Source organism: Coregonus clupeaformis, chromosome 26, assembly GCF_020615455.1.
Source record: "Coregonus clupeaformis isolate EN_2021a chromosome 26, ASM2061545v1, whole genome shotgun sequence".
Classification (NCBI taxonomy): Eukaryota; Metazoa; Chordata; class Actinopteri; order Salmoniformes; family Salmonidae; genus Coregonus; species Coregonus clupeaformis.
In genome coordinates, this window is record NC_059217.1 from 23,542,950 (window position 1) to 23,561,314 (window position 18,365).

Here is an 18,365-nt window from a genome sequence, read left to right on the forward strand (position 1 = left end):
ACTGGCTTGTGTTATTTGCCTCATAACGGAGGATGTGACTCGACTGCTCAATATGTCTGACTTTTGTTATTACTAACTCATGTGTGTCCAATTTAGCTCCCCCCCCAACGTGCCCACTCTCTTGTTTATGTCCTGCCGGCTTCACAAGTTTTTTGTTTTTATCTGGTCCCTTGCTAGTTTTTTGTGGCTACATTGTGGCTCCTAAAACTCAGACAGGAAAGTGAAAAAACCAAGAGTAGCCAAGCTACCCCCAGCCTGCAAAAAACCCTCACATGAATGGTGCTGTTAACCAATTCATATCTACTGAATGGCTGCTGTTGAGCTTAATTCGGAAGGAGACTTTTGAAGAGGGCGACTCACCAATGAGAGAAGTGTTCAGCTCGAAGGCCCAGTCCACGTTTGCAGCTTTGAAGACGGCTGTGCCAGGACGGTCCGCCAGATGGGCCTGCCAGGCCGAAGGTCCAGTTCTGGGGATGTCCTGGGAGGCAGCAATGGAGCCTCGTCCGTTAGGCTCAGACCCAGGAGCTGCTCCCTGGAGAGAATCCTGGATGTATCGCCAGAGTCCGACTCATGCTCCCGACTCAAGTTGTACCAGTCTACCGAGAGTCTGGCGTCCTGCAAAAGTAACAATGGCAGCAAGTACAGCACCCCACCTCAGAATAAAACAGACTCTCAGCCAGACAGCTGCCCTAACTCTGAATCCCAAGGCTTTGTCACCATGGCAACTCCTCCCAGTTGTGACACCAGTTCAGGTGCGACGTCTTGTACAAGTAATTATTGCTGTAGTAGTGAGAAGCAATGGGTTTTCTGCCATTGAGATATAACATGGATTTCATCTTCCAGTTAAAATCACATCCAATGCTTCATTCACTTTAATGCATTTCATTAGCCTCAAGTCCTAGTGGTGTGTGTATGCGTCATTATCATCTGATGTATACAAAGGGCCAAGTACATACCCATCCTGTGTGTGTGTGTGAAGGTCTCCTCCAGCCTCAGTTGGAGCAGGTGGCCATTGAGGCTCTGCAGCTCTGCACCCTGTTGCTGCCCCCTGCCAGCTGGAGGAAGCTCCAGCTGCTGATGAGAATGATCTCCCGGATGAGTCAGAACGTGGACCTGCCTCGGCTCCATGATGCCATAGCAACACACACACTGGTGAGGAGAAACACAGGTTTTACAATTCTGCGTGATGATCTGGACTTAGTAAGTCTAAAAAGAGAATGAAATGAACATGTCCTCAACTCCATTATTCAATCCCATGGTGTTTCCAGATGGTGCATACGTTCTCTCACTGCATGCTGGGCTGTGAGGAAGAGATGGACCTGGATGAGCTGCTGGCCACCAGACTGGTCTCCTTCCTCATGGACCATCACCAGGAGATCCTCCAGGTGCCCGTCTATCTGCAGAACGCAGTCCAGGACCACATCGTCTACCTCAGGAAAGTACAGGTACAGTACTGCTGTCGCATGTTTTTTTTTCCATTATCAATTTTCTTTGATTTTCAACTGCTTTACATTGATGTGTATGAGAATTATGAGCCTGTTCTCTTTCCTCTCCTAGATAAAATACCAGGCAGTGTTGGTGCCCCAGTGCCCGTCTACTCCTTTTGTAGACGGATCAGCACCAAAGAGTTTGAGGAGCAGAAGCTGAGTGTCTCCCAGGCTGCCATCGCTGACCTGCTGGAGAGCCTGGTCAAAGACAAGAACATGTCTATGAAGGACAGGAAGAAGAATCTTAAGCAGGTAACAAGTTAGATGGAATGTTGTCTGAACGCTTTCATATTTTTCTCTAATCATCGCACTACAACTTTGTTTACAATTGATGATTTCGAAATTCTAACTGAAAAGTTGTAAAAAATAGAAATAAAGTCTAATACATTTTTCTATGATTAGTTTCAGAGGCAGTATCCAGACATTTACGCACGCAATTTTCCCACTACTGTTCTTGCAGCTAAATGAAGGTGGGAGGGCTATACAGGGGAGACCACCTCCCAATTTAGACTGCAACTATGTAACAATTGGCTTTAGGGTTGAATTATGCATATTTTATATTGAGTAATGTGTTTTTGTGTATGTTATTTTGAAATACTGCAGTAGGTATCTTTAGTGCACCAATTAAGTTACTTTGGGATCGATAATGACCTCTTATGGAGTATAATAAGAGACTAAAGAGAAACTAAAGCAAATCAAAACAATTTGTGAGTAAAATTTCTGATTTGGTGTTTTTCTGTCAATGTTGCAATTGATCTACATTCATACACCACCATTGATAAGAGTACAGTATTTAAACTTTCAAACGTTTGAGCATTTTTAGGGATTACATTTGTTATTAAGTGTGATTTGTCTACCTAGTTCATTAGGGTTGTCCGAAGTGCTCATAACATTTTGTCCATGTTTCACTTTTTTCTGTGTATGTTTTGGAATTGCACTTTTCTGTTGTTCTTTCATCTCATAATGTATTTTTTTTATTACATAACATTCTCTTAAAGTTAAGCTCAAACTGCTTTATTCTATATATTGGGCGTGGGATTTGTCTATTTTCTTCCCTGGCAAGTTATGTTCAGCCATTTGGGATACAGAAAAGTTTTGCACAATTTTCTGTCATTTTAAATGAATGGTAACTTTGATCAATCAATACAATTGTTAATATATACTTGCCATATTATGTATTGTTACTGCCATCGATGAAGTATTAATAAACCTTCTGTAGGGGGGACTTTTGGACTCCATTTGACGCATTTTTCGAATACCTCTGTGGCTGTATACTTACCTCAAAGAAAGAGCCAATGACAACAGTTATAACCTTTTGTGTATTATTTCCTTGCCAAAAATTATGTTTACTATGCAACATTCTTAGGAAAATGTCCAACTGTAAAACAAAATGTTTACTCTTGACTAATTATGCAAATGTATCCGGTTTATTAGTGTTCTATAAAGGATGTGGTTTATTTCATCATATTTGTTGTTTACCCTATAGTGTGGCACAGGAAGGGAGAGTAAATGTTGCTACTCACACAGAATAACTGCCTTGCATCACTAATTACTTTTAAAATGCACAAATTCCACATATCTCTGGTGGATGTGGCAGAGCAATCTATTGTTAGAATTCCAAGTGCATTGCAACCCAAGATGATGAATCACATGTCCCTCTGAGGCGGACCTCAACTGACAGCTTCATTCATCTAGATCCGTAGGAAGAAAAGGAAGACACCGTTAATCATACACGTCCATAACAAACACCCTCAGTGTGGGTGACTACAGAGAATATTGATTAAATAAACTTGTTTTAATCTGGAATCCATCAAATTAGTTAACTAGTGTGGGAACATCTTTCTCTGACATAACAACATGTAGAACAAACATTTTGAAACAAAGATATTGCATAATGAACTGCATTACTTTCCAAGTGTTTGTTGTGCAGACCCTTTTGTATCCTTTTGGGGCTCTCAGGTTAGCAAATGTGGTTCTGGTTCTGGTCTTAATTAGGCAGAGAAATTCCTTGAAGGGGTACAATTGTGTGGTGGCGGTGGGCTAAACGTCAATGGAAACTGAATGGTCTGGACACAAAGGAACTTTTGTTTCAGAGACCACTGGTTTGGGGGTAGGTTCTCAGACTCCCGGCGCTCTGTATGGGAATGGAACTGTGTCTATAAAGGCTACTTGATTACTCCGCAGTTCAGACTGGGCTTCCTGCACACAAACTGTGTTTATTCTCTAAAGGAAAATGGTTAGTCGGTGAGTAAATCCTTTTTGTACATTTTCCTTAGCTTCGCATAACATTTTCCCATACAAGAATATAGTAAGTTGGTGAGCAAACCAACATTTTGCAGACTTTCCGCATTGCATAACTTTGACAGGAGTATGTAAATTGTTGAGTAACTGTCTCCTTGTGCTAACTTTGCAAAGCTTTTTGATTTTTAGAATTTTTTTCTCCTCGCATTACTGTTTTACTGCACGCTATTGTCAAGCAGTTGAACATATTTTTCTGGTCTCAGATTGTAGTTTTTGGTTTTGATGAACAAGTAAAACTTTTAATTTAGGCCAGAATGAGGTACCTAATTTGGGTTTTTAGGTCAGGGCAGAAAACGTTTGTCAGTTCAGCAGCCTATTCTTTTTTGTAAATAGATGTTATATTTGATAACTTATTTGTTTTGATTTTCAGAATTCAGCATCCGGCTGGTGGGTACAAGAAAATCTTTGAGACGTGTGAAGAATTGAATGAGCCTATTCCTGCTATGGTTGTAGGTAGGTGAGGAAAAGGTCTCTTAGACTCCACTCCCCTTTGGTTTACAAGCGAGAAGGTTTGGTTTTTATCATGGTTGAGGTTGAGTGAGCATTGAGCACAACAGGGTAACATGGATCATTTCATGCTGTGTTCAGGTGTGATTCCAGAATGGCTGAGTGGCAGTCTATTGCGTCTGGGACCCGGCCTGTTCGAGGTGGGGGCTGAGCCTTTCTACCACCTCTTTGATGGCCAGGCCCTCATGCACAAGTTTGACCTAAAGAATGGCCATGTGACCTACTATCGGAAGTAAGCCCCTGTGTGTTGATGTTGACTTCAGTGATAATGCATAACACGTTTACACACTGAAGGTGGTGAAATATATATGAGGAGGGCTTGCAATTTTACAGTAACACACTGGTAGTAGTTGTGCAGTTATGTGAAATGTTCCCCTCTGCCTATAAATTTGACTGGAATGTTTTGGGGAACCTCAGTGTGGGCTGTTTCTAATTTAAAACAGTGAATACCAAAGCACAGAGACCTGCTACATCTGCTCTCAAAAGCTTCTGAAAGCTGAAACAAGTGGGCCTATCAATTCCCAATCTGTATGTTCCAAACTACATGTTGTTTAAATGATGGTTTTAATTGTTTTTAAAGGTCCAATGCAGCTGTTTTTATCTCAATATCAAATCATTTCTAGCTAACAATTAAGTACCTTACTGTGATTGTTTTCAATTAAAATGGTCAAAAAGAAACAAAGTAATTATTCAAGCAAGAATTTAGCTAGGACTGTCTGGGAGTGGTCTGAGTGAGGGACCTAATTGGAGGAGCCTAATGGGGGAGCGACAGTATGTATCCTGAAAATGAACTGTTATTGGCAGAGCAGTTTAAGTCTTTGTTATTGGTCAATTAACTTATACCACCTGGTGATGTCGCCAGGCAAGCCAAAACTACATCCCTCCAAAACAGGCTGAAATTCCAAGCATATATTTTTTGATTTTTTCAAACTGCTCTTACACTAAAAGGGTATTATCATAATTTTCACAATTTCACAGTATTTCAACTTCAGAGTGGAAATACCAAAGAGAACACAGGAAACTCTGGTTTTTGACTGCACTGCCCCTTGAACTATTTCCTTTAAAAAAAAACGTAGTCGATGTCCGCGCCCAGCGCAAATTGAATTAGCATAATAAAAAAATTCCCATTAAAATCAGTCCGTTTTAGCTAGAGCTATATATTGTTTTGCATTGGATGAGTCTCAATCCACCGCATCCGCCGATGTCCCACTTCCACATCTGCTGTAAAAGGTGACCGAGCTAGAGCGGTGTTTGTCAGACCATGAGACATCCCGAAAATCGGTGTTCTCACAAAATCGCCTGTAGCGTCTGAAGATGGGACTCTCACGAACACAATGGTGTTCTCTGTTTTGCTTTACGACCCCCACAAGCGTCTTGGGACTTGTCTGTAGTGGGTCCAGCTGATCTGCCAACTTCTGTCTGTAGCGTCCGAACAGTTTGGGCTACACACTAATATGACCCCTCTGTGGAACACGTACATGTCATACATGTTGTTTTGCTCTAGGACGCCCACAGGCCTCAAGACTTGTCTGAAGATCCCACAGTACCAGTTGAAAAAAAATTAATGAAAGTACAGTATATATGGAGACTGTTTAGTGCCAAAAATAAGGGCTTAAATACATGTCCAAAAAATATTTTTTTCCTGAACTAATATCTCTGATATAGGACGGACACTTCAGAACAAACTTTATTTAGATTTTTTTGGGGGACTATCTGTTCAATGTAGTGAATCTGTTATTCAATGCGTTTGTATGGGCTAATAATTAACAGGGCTTAGACTGTTATGGGTTAACTTATGTTCCTCTGTAGATTTGTCAAAACGGATGCCTATGTGCGAGCCATGACAGAGAAAAGAGTGGTCATCACTGAGTTTGGAACAGCAGCCTACCCAGACCCCTGCAAAAATATATTCTCAAGGTCTGATTTGCTCTAATGTTATGATAAAGTAAAACAAATGTCGTCATGATTCAGTTATTAGGCATTACATACAAATGATCCATGCTTTCCTCATTTCATGAACCCTTTTCTCCTTCTCTGTTGTCTTTGTAGGTTTTTCACCTACTTCAAAGGGATTGAGGTGACAGATAATTGCTTAGTGAACGTGTACCCTGTTGGTGAGGATTTCTATGCCTGCACAGAAACCAACTACATCACCAAAGTGGACCCAGACACACTGGAGACTCTGAAAAGGGTATGTGCTGCTCACCCTGGCTAACATCAGATTGATTGAACATAAGAACTGTCATACGCCACAAAGGAAAAGTCTCACAAACTGTTTCTCCAGGTGGACCTTTGTGATTACCTCTCGGTCAATGGGGTGACAGCTCATCCACACATTGAAAGTGATGGAACGGTGTACAACCTTGGGAACTGTTTTGGGAAGAACATGTCACTGGCCTACAACATTGTAAAAATTCCTCCCACACAGAAAGGTTAGTTCTGCATACAGCATTGAGACTATTTTCTTGAAGTGAGATGTCCCTAAATTAAATGCATTGGGTCTTACCGGTACTTGTCTGTCTTTTTCTGATGCTTGTTTTCAGACAAGTCAGATCCCATTGAAAAGTCCAAGGTTCTTGTGCAGCTCCCCAGCAGTGAGAGATTCAAGCCCTCATATGTTCACAGGTTAGTGACATCGTTGATTGAGTTCACATTCTATATTGAAACATTTGTGCTTATTACATTTATTTCAATGCTTTTTCTGTGTCCTCCATCAGCTTTGGAATGACAGAAAACTACTTTGTCTTTGTTGAGACTCCAATAAAGATCAACCTTCTAAAATTCTTGACTGCTTGGAGCATCTGGGGCACAAATTACATGGATTGCTTTGAGTCAAACGAAACCATGGGTGTAAGTAAAGGAACTTGTAGACCACTATTCTCTAATTGTATACAAAGCCTGTTAGCATTTCAATACTGATTATTGATATATTGGCACTAAATTAAGCACACTATTATAAATGTTTTCATCACCATATAATAGTATATTTTTTTCTTATCTAGACATGGTTCCATCTGGCTATGAAGGACCCAGCTAAATACATAGAGCATAAATTCAGGACCTCTGCCTTCAATCTCTTCCATCACATCAACAGCTATGAGGACGATGGCTTCATCGTTGTTGACCTGTGTACTTGGAAAGGGTGAATACTGACCGGTTGTTATAATGACGAGAATAACAGATGTACAAGACACTTATCCAGTGCCCCTTTCTCGTTTGGTTTCAGTCATGAGTTTGTCTACAACTACCTATATCTGGCCAACCTGAGGGAGAACTGGGAGGAAGTGAAGAAAGCTGCTATGATGGCACCTCAGCCGGAGGTCCGGCGATACGTTCTGCCCATGGACATTCACAGAGTAAGTTTTATGCCCTTAATCTTGTCATTTCTGGAATAAGGACTTATCACTGCTTTGATGCTATCCTCTCAGGATAGAGGACTACATCGGTGAAGTCTTTCCCTTTTTTACTTGCAGGAGAAACAGGGGAAGAATCTGATATCCCTTCCATACACCACAGCCACTGCAGTGATGCGCAGTGATGGAACCATCTGGCTGGAGCCTGAGGTTCTGTTTTCTGGACCACGACAAGGTAACCCACACACAGCTTGTTTCATTAAACCTTGATGGTTCCCCTATTCTTATAGCATTTAATGCCACTAAATATCTGTTCATTTGTCATATCATCAGTCGTAAGATTTTTCTCATTCGATTGAATCAGTCATCTGAATTCCTTTATCATTGCAGCATTCGAGTTCCCTCAGATCAACTACAGTAAGTTCTCTGGGAAGAACTACAGCTATGCCTATGGACTGGGTCTGAACCACTTCATCCCTGACAGGGTGAGTCTAGCACACAGACGAGAACTAGTGGTACATTATCCAAGTCTGATGATTAGGTTTATGATTAAACTAACCTGCTGATAGTCATTCAGGGAGTAAGTTTGATTGTGTCCTGCTCCAGATCTGCAAACTGAACGTGAAGACCAAGGAGACGTGGGTGTGGCAGGAGCCAGACTCTTACCCCTCAGAGCCCATCTTTGTGCAGACCCCAGACTCTGTGGAGGAAGATGACGGTAAACAGAAGGGTTTTAGGGGATTCTATAATATCACAATCTGTTGTCTAACATTTCAACTGGATCAGGTGGCATGAATTCCCATACCTAAGCCGGATTCACCTTACTGTGATATAAAATGCTGACATACCGGTAGTATACAACTTGAAATACAAATGTAGGTATGCCTCTCTCGCACACTTCTGGTTTTGTGATTGTGATACTGCTCTCTTTTCCTCCTGCTAGGGGTGTTGTTGAGTATCGTGGTGAACCCTGGAGCAGACCAGAGGCCAGGATACCTCCTCATCCTCAATGCCAGAGACCTGACAGAGATCGCACGGGCTGAGGTGGAGGTCATCATCCCTGTCACCTTCCATGGAATGTACAAGCCTTAGGACTACTTTCTCAACACATCTACAGGACAATCAATCATGATACTAAAACCTTTGTTGGATTATACTTTATATAAGACACCTACTTATAGTGCATTCGGAAGGTATTCAGACCTCTTCCCACATTTTGTTACATTACAGCCTTATTCTAAAATTGATTTAATCAAAAAAAGAATCTCAATCTACACACAATACCCCATAATGACAGTGAAAACAGGTTCAGACATTTAAAAAAAATGTATTAACAATAAAAAACATACCTTATTTACATAAGTATTCAGACCCTTTGCTATGAGACTCGAAATTGAGCTCAGGTGCATCCTGTTTACATTGATCATCCTTGAGATGTTTCTACAACATGATTGGAATCCACCTGTGGTAAATTCAGTTGATTGGACATGATCTGGAAAGGCACACACCTACCTGTCTATATAAGGTCCCACAGTTGACAGTGCATGTCAGAGCAAAAACCAAGCCATCAGGTCGAAGGAATTGTTCGTAGAGCTCCAAGACAGGATTGTGTCGAGGCACAGATCTGGAGAAGGGTACCAAAAAATGTCTGCAGCATTGAAGGTCCCCAAGAACACAGTGTCCTCCATCATTCTATAATGGAAGAAGTTTGGAACCACCAAAACTCTTCCTAGAGCTGGCCCCCGGCCAAACTGAGCAATCGGGGGAGAAGGGCCTTGGTCAGGGAGGTGACCAAGAACCCGATGGTCACTCTATGACAGAGCTCCAGAGTTCCTCTGTGGCGATGGGAGAACCTTCCAGAAGGACAACCATCTCTACAGCACTCCACCAATCAGGCCTTTATGGTAGAGCGGCCAGACGGAAGCCACTACTCAGTAAAAGGCACATGACAGCCCGCTTGGCGTTTGCCAAAAGGCACCTTGCCATGAGAAAAAATATGCTCTGGTCTGATGAAACCAAGATTGAACTCTTTGGCCTGAATGCCAAGCGTCACGTCTGGAGGAAACCTGGCACCATCCCTATGGTGAAGCATGGTGGTGGCAGCATCCTGCTCTGGGGATGTTTTTCAGCGGCAGGGACTGGGAGACTAGTCAGGAATGAGGGAAAGATGAACGGAGCAAAGTACAGAGAGAGATTATTGATGAAAACCTGCTCCAGAGCGCTCAGGACCTCAGACTGGGGCAAAGGTTCACCTTACAACAGGACAACGACCCTAAGCACACAGCCAAGACAACGCAGGTGTGGCTTTGGGACAAATCTCAATGACCTTGAGTGGCCCAGCCAGAGCCCAGACTTGAACCCGATCTAACATCTCTGGAGAGACCTGAAAATAGCTGTGCAGCGACACTCCCCATCCAACCTGACAGAGCTTGAGATTATCTGCAGAGAAGAATGGGAGAAACCTCCCAAATACACGTGTGCCAAGCTTGTAGCGTCATACCCAAGAAGACTCGAGGCTGTAATCGCTGCCAAAGGTGCTTCAACAAAATACTGAGTAAAGGGTCTGAATACTTATGTAAAACTGATTTTTCAGTTTATTTGTGCAAAAATGTATACATCTGTTTTTGCTTTGTCATTATGGGGTATTGTGTGTAGATTGATTGGGGGGGAAACAATTTAAAAATTGTAGAATAAGGCTGTATCATAACAAAATGTGGAAAAAGTCAAGGGGTCTGAATACTTTCAACAATACACTGTATATCATTTGAGTATCTATTTGTTGAGGCATCGCTGGTGTTGCCTATGGAATATGTATGTACTGTGTGATCATGTAGCCTGTTCATTTGCTTAGTTTCAAAGTCCACATAGTAATGAATGTCTTAACCGTGACCCTGAACTGTGTTGCACTCTCTGACCTAGAGGCCTAGTGCTCATTAGCTATAATGGAACCATGTAATGTATGCACAGCATAGTAAGAATTAAGACACACAACTTATTTGAGATTTCTATGGTACATGTTTCAAGTTGTATTTACAAATGTGTTCTGCTACTTTTATACAAATAAACAAATTTGCATTGATAGTGTTATTACATTACAAATCTCAAATGTTAATTTTTTCTCCTCTGATCAGTACATCAGTTATGGTAATTAGTTCCTCCTATAAAAGGTGTTTTGTCAAAAAGATTTAACATGATACTTTTTCTGATAAAGGCAATTGTTTAAAATAAAAACCAGTGAGGCAGTTTCACATTCAGAGTAATGGAGTCCTTAGTTTGTTTTTGGAGAGCTGGTATTCCTGTTGTTTGATTTTCAGACTATCACTCAAAACCTGAGGAGAAAGGGAAAAAAAAAAAAACATGTAATGGGCATGTGCAAACTGATTACGATTTCCACTACGAAATTATTTGCAACACTAGGTAGGTTATTAATGAAAAAATACTAAGTAGCATTCATTAATCCTGTATCTTTTAAAAGGCAAATCCTAACCAACATAACGTCTTGTGACGGCCAGAGCCAACTAAACTATGCCATTATGTAAGTGTTTTGGTATTTCCATGGAAAACCTCAACAGCTGCTTCCAGCCAGGACTCTGTGAACCTATATATAAGTGTCAGGTATGATTCTCAGAGATTTACCTTCCACGTGTCCTGGGGAAGAATCACTCCATCATCCCAGAGTCTGCCAGACGAGAAGAACGCAGAACTCTCCTTCTCCAACCTAAAAGGATAAATACTCCTGGTAGTCCTTTACACTCGTAACCGTTATACGGGTTGAAAATGGCAGATTTGGACACTGATTGGACCGCAGTGGCTGCACAGTAACATGCTATACATGACGTCAGAGCTCTGGCTCAGCGCTTCACAGCTCTAATTGGGTTTTGACTGACAGCCATTCTGAACTTGAGCGCCGCAAGAAGCTGCCCCCATCCCTCCCGCTAATTGGGAAACTTTAGCAAATGTTTTGTTGCATGGGGGAACTGCTGTAAATTACGAGGCCTATGTATTTTGAAAGGATGAAGATTATAATAAATACCGCTTTGTCATACAAGCAAGTCAAACCCCCGTGAGTCCAAATGCGCACTTCACATTTCCATATAATAAAACTAATGTTACATACAGTGTCAACATTTATGATCACTATGTTTGATGTACAGTTATAAAATGACATTGCGTTATACCCTGGGTTGTCCTAAACAGAATGAGCCTATCTTTGTTGTATTGTAAAGAAAATGTCCTGTGGACCACGCATCTGAATGCATGCATGACTCCATTCTATGCGTACCAAAATTATGATCTGTTTCTCTGAATTGCTTTGTGAAAGCCTAACACTAAGATCGTATTTTATAATTTAGCTAGTCATGTTGGCAATAGAACAACCTTTCAAATGATTCCCACCTGACCCAGATAGTGATATATAATGGACCGTTTTTTGATTGCATAAACAACAGGTAATTGTGTAAAGACAGGGATGCAGGTGCAAGTCTTTTTGTTCTAATTCCTCAATGGCACAGCTAGGAGAGCTCAAAAAAGCACCCTATAGTTGAAGACTCTTCTTTTGAGTCATAAAAGTGCCTTGAAATGACTTAGGAACTGTGTACATATTGGAAAGGTGTGTAGCCACTTGGAGACACCAGTTAGACCTCTCACTCAAACCCTTGTCATTTATTTGTTTTATTTTGTGACTACCCCATATTTTACAATAATATTATGATCATGTTACTGAATGTATCCAGAGTATTTTCAGATTTCGTTATCAACAAATGTGGTGAAAAGTACAGTAAATGTAAAATGCACATAAAATCAACAGTGTAATGTTTGGATTCCGTCTTGTGTCAGGTGAACTGTTGTGTCTTCACCTTTCATCTAATAATTTCCCCATAATCTCCAAACGGTTCCCTTTTAATTGCTACCATGGTTATGTGTATGCCTTCCAAATGTCTTCTGTAAGAAACATTTCAATGTAGCCCTAACTATATACAGTGAGGGAAAAAAGTATTTGATCCCCTGCTGATTTTGTACGTTTGTCCACTGACAAAGAAATTATCAGTCTATAATTTTAATGGTAGGTTTATTTGAACAGTGAGAGACAGAATAACAACAACAAAAATCCAGAAAAACGCATGTCAAAAATGTTATAAATTGATTTGCATTTTAATGAGGGAAATAAGTATTTGACCCCCTCTCAATCAGAAAGATTTCTGGCTCCCAGGTGTCTTTATACAGGTAACGAGCTGAGAATAGGAGCACACTCTTAAAGGGAGTGCTCCTAATCTCAGTTTGTTACCTGTATAAAAGACACCTGTCCACAGAAGCAATCAATCAATCAGATTCCAAACTCTCCACCATGCCCAAGACCAAAGAGCTCTCCAAGGATGTCAGGGACAAGATTGTAGACCTACACAAGGCTGGAATGGGCTACAAGACCATCGCCAAGCAGCTTGGTGAGAAGGTGACAACAGTTGGTGCGATTATTCGCAAATGGAAGAAACACAAAATAACTGTCAATCTCCCTCGGCCTGGGGCTCCATGCAAGATCTCACCTCGTGGTGTTGCAATAATCATGAGAACGGTGAGGAATCAGCCCAGAACTACACGGGAGGATCTTGTCAATGATCTCAAGGCAGCTGGGACCATAGTCACCAAGAAAACAATTGGTAACACACTACGGCGTGAAGGACTAAAATCCTGCAGCGCCCGCAAGGTCCCCCTGCTCAAGAAAGCACATATACAGGCCCGTCTGAAGTTTGCCAATGAACATCTGAATGATTCAGAGGAGAACTGGGTGAAAGTGTTGTGGTCAGATGAGACCAAAATCAAGCTGTTTGGCATCAATTCAACTCGCCATGTTTGGAGGAAGAGGAATGCTGTCTATGACCCCAAGAACACCATCCCCACCGTCAAACATGGAGGTGGAAACATTATGCTTTGGGGGTGTTTTTCTGCTAATGGGACAGGACAACTACACCGCATCTAAGGGATGATGGACGGGGCCATGTACCGTCAAATCTTGGGTGAGAACCTCCTTCCCTCAGCCAGGGCATTGAAAATGGGTCGTGGATGGGTATTCCAGCATCACAATGACCCAAAACACACAGCCAAGGCAACAAAGGAGTGGCTCAAGAAGAAGCACATTAAGGTCCTGGAGTGGCCTAGCCAGTCTCCAGACCTTAATCCCATAGAACATCTGTGGAGGTAGCTGAAGGTTCGAGTTGCCAAACGTCAGCCTCGAAACCTTAATGACTTGGAGAAGATCTGCAAAGAGGAGTGGGACAAAATCCCTCCTGAGATGTGTGCAAACCTGGTGGCCAACTACAAGAAATGTCTGACCTCTGTGATTGCCAACAAGGGTTTTGCCACCAAGTACTAAGTCATGTTTTGCAGAGGGGTCAAATACTTATTTCCCTCATTAAAATGCAAATCAATTGATAACATTTTTGACATGCGTTTTTCTGGATTTTTTTGTTGCTATTCTGTCTCTCACTGTTCAAATAAACCTACCATTAAAATTATAGACTGATCATGTCTTTGTCAGTGGGCAAACGTACAAAATCAGCAGGGGATCAAATACTTTTTTCCCTCACTGTAGGCCAATTTCCAGAAGTGTAATTAACAAACATTCAGACATTTACAACCACACAAATCAAATATTCATAATATTCCTGTATGAAATACAGTACTATGGGTGTCTTACCTCTTATTGATCTTCTCAATGTCCTCCTCCTCTTGTGCCAGAGCTGCAGATTGACCAGGGGTTAACAGGGATACTCTGGCATTAGGCCATGGGAATAGGAATTTTGGGTCAAAGGACCTGCCACACTAGATAAAGAAAACCACACACAAAAGAGAGGGACCAGTTCAGTTAGTATTTTAAATATATAAAGGAATTGATGTGTAGACACTAGGCAGATTTTAATACAGTGACTACTGCTGGCATTATTGTACAAACCATAGCATAACTGTCAGGGCCATGGTATCCCCCAATGACGACTGTGATTTTTGGAACAGAGACACAGCAGACATCATTGAACCCTGAGCCGTTAGTCTGTTGGTCTCTGCCTACAGGAGAGAGGATAAATACTCACAGATCTGTTCCATGAGTAACACCAGCATAACCTTTTTAAGACACTGACATGAAATTCCACAACCATGTTTAAGAACGAGTGTGAGAACTGAGCGCATAACAGTGTCTGCTAAATGACTAAAATGTTAAATAACAGCTAATGAAACATTCTGATGACATGGCTGTTTTGAATTCAAGACCGGATTCTAATCATAGTGCTATATAACAGAGCTGGCTGAGTTCCACAGGAGTGTCTGTGTGTTTACAAAGGCATGTTGAGATGCCTCTCTGTGCTCCTCTTCACCAGTTTTTGTGCTTCATAACAAAGTGCTGTTTTATTATGTGGTAAGTGCTCAGGGTTGCCTGCAGTGCCATACCTGGGTTAGGGAAAGGGTCAGCTCTGGCTTTGGGACGGTGTTCTGTAGAAATATCAGGGGAATGTCTCGCTGGTCACACAGCTGGACAGAGTGGCTGCCTTTCAATGTTGCGTTGTACGTTACCTCCCCATTGCTCGCCACATTGCCAACCTGATGCCTGAAGAAAAACATACAAGTCAGGCAATTACACTTGAATAAAACGTATTGCCTTCATAATAAAAAAAATATACTTTTAGTGGAGTTTTTAAGAATGCAAACAAAAGCAAACTTTTTGTCATGATTTATTAATTTTTTCATCAAGTAATTTCTGTTATCCTGATCAATTGTTTGAGCGCCAGCACCTGATCAAGATTGCAATACCCTCTGCATCTAGAATATTCAGCTGCCATGGCAACGAGCCGCTCTCAGAGAAGCTCTTTGTAAAAGCAGATGAAAGCTGGCTGAAGAGACTTATTTTCCTTCTTTTGCCTTGTGTTCTCCATTCTCATTAAAAAAGATTGCCCATCTTAATCTGGCTCTTGTTTTGGTAAGTAAAGATATGATTGGTCAGAACACACTAATCTGATTTGCAAATTAACAGGGTTAAACGTTAATCTGCTGACGCTCTTTCGTTCAATATTCTGCTTCAAAAATGTGTCATGTAATTCATATATTATCTGAACATAGAGGTTTTAAGAGGTTCGAATATGCATGTACTTTATGAAGCAAAGAAAGACTGCATGAAAATATAATGAAGTTAGTTGTAAAAGTCTGACCTTTAAGAAAAAGTCTAGACGGCATCTTGTAGGAGGATAGGTAAATGCTTCACACAATCAACAGCTCTTACCTGTGAATTGAGGCAAAACCAGTCACAAGGGTTGTTCCATATTGAGCCTTTAATTCCTGTGTGTGTGCGCATGTTGAGCTGACCAGTTTGACATCCAGCGTGGCCCCACCCAGACTGGGGACACATCTTCCCCTGTGGCCCCTTTCACCAAGGGAGATCTGCCCCCCAAAATATCATCCTGATCCGGTGTACCATCACTGTCTCTTCTGCCATAGTGGGGATGTATGCACCGCCAGCTGTACATGAACCACAAACCACTGACACCTAGAGGAATTGAGACATGGCAGACATGATGGCTTCACTGTAGAAAGTACGTCCTCCTTGGTTTTTATCAGGGAAGATCTGACTGTCAATGAAATAATTTAATCAGTAGTATTAGTGTTCTGTTGTATCTTGATATGAGTCATTCATTATTTGTATTGGTCTCAGTGATTCCAGTTCATACCTGAAGAGGGAATCACCTCCACTATCCACCAGGTATACACAGGGCAGCCGGTTCTGGATGGCCACATCCTGGGCTCTGAGCTGCTTCTTGACAGTGATGGGGTAGGCTGTACCACCACTCACAGTGACATCATTAGCAATAAACACACACCACAGCCCGTTGATTTGACCTATGCCTGCAACAGTGGAGAGTGCCCAATGAAGTGAAAAGTCATTATGACGAGTATAACACCTATTCTTACTTATACATATTTCATTATTACAATGCACTGCACCAAGACATTTCCCTTGCTGCCAAATTTGAGGTTGGACATTTACATGAGTGATAGGCATGCATTAATAGCATCCATCACTGACAGAGCAGAGCACCCTCTCTACCTGTTACACAGCCTGCTGAGGGGATGTCTCCATAGGGCAGGCCCATTCCAGCGAAGGGAGACAGCTCAAGGTAGTATCCGTCGTCTAACAGCATGCGAAGACGGGCCGTAACCAACATCTTCTTGTTTCTCTGGGTGTGCCTCTTTACTGCATTCTCTCCACTCACTTCTTTAAATATTCAATATACCTGCAAGGGCCACCATAGTCAGAAGGCTGTTGCTATACAGCTGAAATGGAAAACTAGTTGATACACTGAGATTGCTGAGTTGTATGGAGTTTCTACCTACCTTTGTTGTTTCGGCTGTTTGGTAGGTTAGCATGGAATCAGTAGAGGCTGGTGGGAGGAGCTATAGGAGGATGGACTCATTGTAATATAATAATAATAATATAATATGCCATTTAGCAGACGCTTTTATACAAAGCGACTTACAGTCATGTGCGCATACATTTTTACGTATGGGTGGTCCCGGGGATCGAACCCACTACCCTGGCGTTACAAGCGCCATGCTCTACCAATTGAGCTACAGACGACCACAGTAATGGATGGAATGGAATAAATGGAACAGAGTCAAACATGTGGTTTCCATATGTTTTCATTCCAGTCATTACAATGAGCATGTCCTCCTATAGCTCCTCCCACCAGCCTCCTCTGCCTTGAATACATCATTGTGAATTGGCTGGAGGGCGTCATCTAAAACTAGAAAGGCACTTGGCAATCGCCTTCTGCGCACACTGGTGCTCATCAAGTAGGCTGACACTGGCTGCTGCTTAGCTCGGCCTGAGAGAATGTGTGCCAAAGGTTACCATAGGTTGCCTGCTGATATCTTTGAGTGTGTTCTGGACACCTGGGCATGCTAGGATTGCATGGGTCAACGTTCCATGGAGTTGACTGAGATGAGCTATAAATAGGACGTAGTCTGCCTTTGATCCTCAAACCCCTGAAAAGCAATGAATGGATGACATGTTTGTTAGAGAATGTTTTAATGAGATATCTAGCTAATTGATTGACAACACTCCCCATTATTTCTGGTTTGTTGACAATTGTAGCAACAACAAAAAAAACATTGTAGCTAGCAGACTATTTTGTTACAATCTAACACACAGAGCTATGTATGTCACCTAAGTATGCCAAGGTCATCACTGTATTTTGGCTGTTGTGAACTAAGCTAGCTAGCTAGCCCTTGATCATGACTCTCAGTTCCATTACATTATAAATAAGAGTCATTGGACGAAGGTGTCTTCTGTAGGGGGGTGTTTTGTTAAGAGCCCCGACACTCAATCTGAACATTAACACGCATCGCTTGCAGTATGGTTATGGAAGCATAAGACCTTCCCTTTCATATCAGCAAGAAATAATAAAAATTTAAAAAAAAATTGGTTAAATTGATACACACCAGAGGAGGCTGGTGGGAGGCGCTATAGGAGGACAGGCTCATTGTAATGGCTGGAATGGAATTAACGGAATGGTATCAAACATTTAGAAATTACAATTACATGTATTCCATTCCAGCCATTACAATGAGCCCGTCCTCCTATAACTCCTCTGACCAGCTTCCTCTGATACACACCTTGTTTAGTGTTAGTGTTCTCAAATGGCCATATTTCCATGTTACAGCGCTTGTTTGGTTAAGA

The 18,365-nt window shown here is 41.7% G+C and overlaps 3 protein-coding genes across 7 annotated transcripts; 2 read left to right on the forward strand and 1 right to left on the reverse strand.

Moving 5' to 3' along the window:
* The first annotated feature begins 439 nt into the window (after positions 1-439).
* On the forward strand, positions 440-1,955 carry LOC121539827 (DEP domain-containing protein 1A-like). Its single transcript, XM_041848489.1, has 5 exons — positions 440-752; positions 980-1,152; positions 1,269-1,424; positions 1,527-1,739; positions 1,890-1,955. The coding sequence occupies exons 1-5, from the start codon at positions 440-442 to the stop codon at positions 1,953-1,955; spliced, it is 921 nt and encodes a 306-aa protein (XP_041704423.1).
* A 1,654-nt stretch (positions 1,956-3,609) lies between these two features.
* Positions 3,610-8,899, forward strand: LOC121539895 (retinal Mueller cells isomerohydrolase). Of its 5 annotated transcripts, none has more exons than XM_041848539.2 (14): positions 3,610-3,731; positions 4,159-4,241; positions 4,377-4,527; positions 6,105-6,212; positions 6,345-6,486; positions 6,580-6,727; positions 6,839-6,920; positions 7,013-7,145; positions 7,298-7,437; positions 7,522-7,651; positions 7,769-7,883; positions 8,039-8,133; positions 8,255-8,366; positions 8,592-8,899. In XM_041848539.2, exons 1-14 carry the CDS (start codon positions 3,721-3,723, stop codon positions 8,738-8,740), a joined length of 1,599 nt encoding a protein of 532 aa, XP_041704473.1. In that variant the 5' UTR covers positions 3,610-3,720; the 3' UTR covers positions 8,741-8,899. The 5 variants fall into 5 exon arrangements, with proteins under 5 accessions (XP_041704473.1, XP_041704475.1, XP_041704474.1 ...); XM_041848540.2 differs by having other exon boundaries at positions 3,616-3,723; XM_041848542.1 differs by having other exon boundaries at positions 3,617-3,723; positions 4,159-4,245.
* A 1,254-nt stretch (positions 8,900-10,153) lies between these two features.
* LOC121539825 (probable methylcrotonoyl-CoA carboxylase beta chain, mitochondrial) lies at positions 10,154-16,908 on the reverse strand (the record flags this gene model as incomplete). The annotated part of the gene is given in 8 exon segments (XM_041848488.2): positions 10,154-10,977; positions 11,285-11,366; positions 14,340-14,464; positions 14,595-14,662; positions 14,665-14,704; positions 15,086-15,242; positions 16,357-16,531; positions 16,734-16,908. Coding segments are annotated over 8 exon segments (900 nt in total), but the record flags the coding sequence as incomplete, so codon positions are not given.
* Between the last annotated feature and the right edge of the window lie 1,457 nt (positions 16,909-18,365).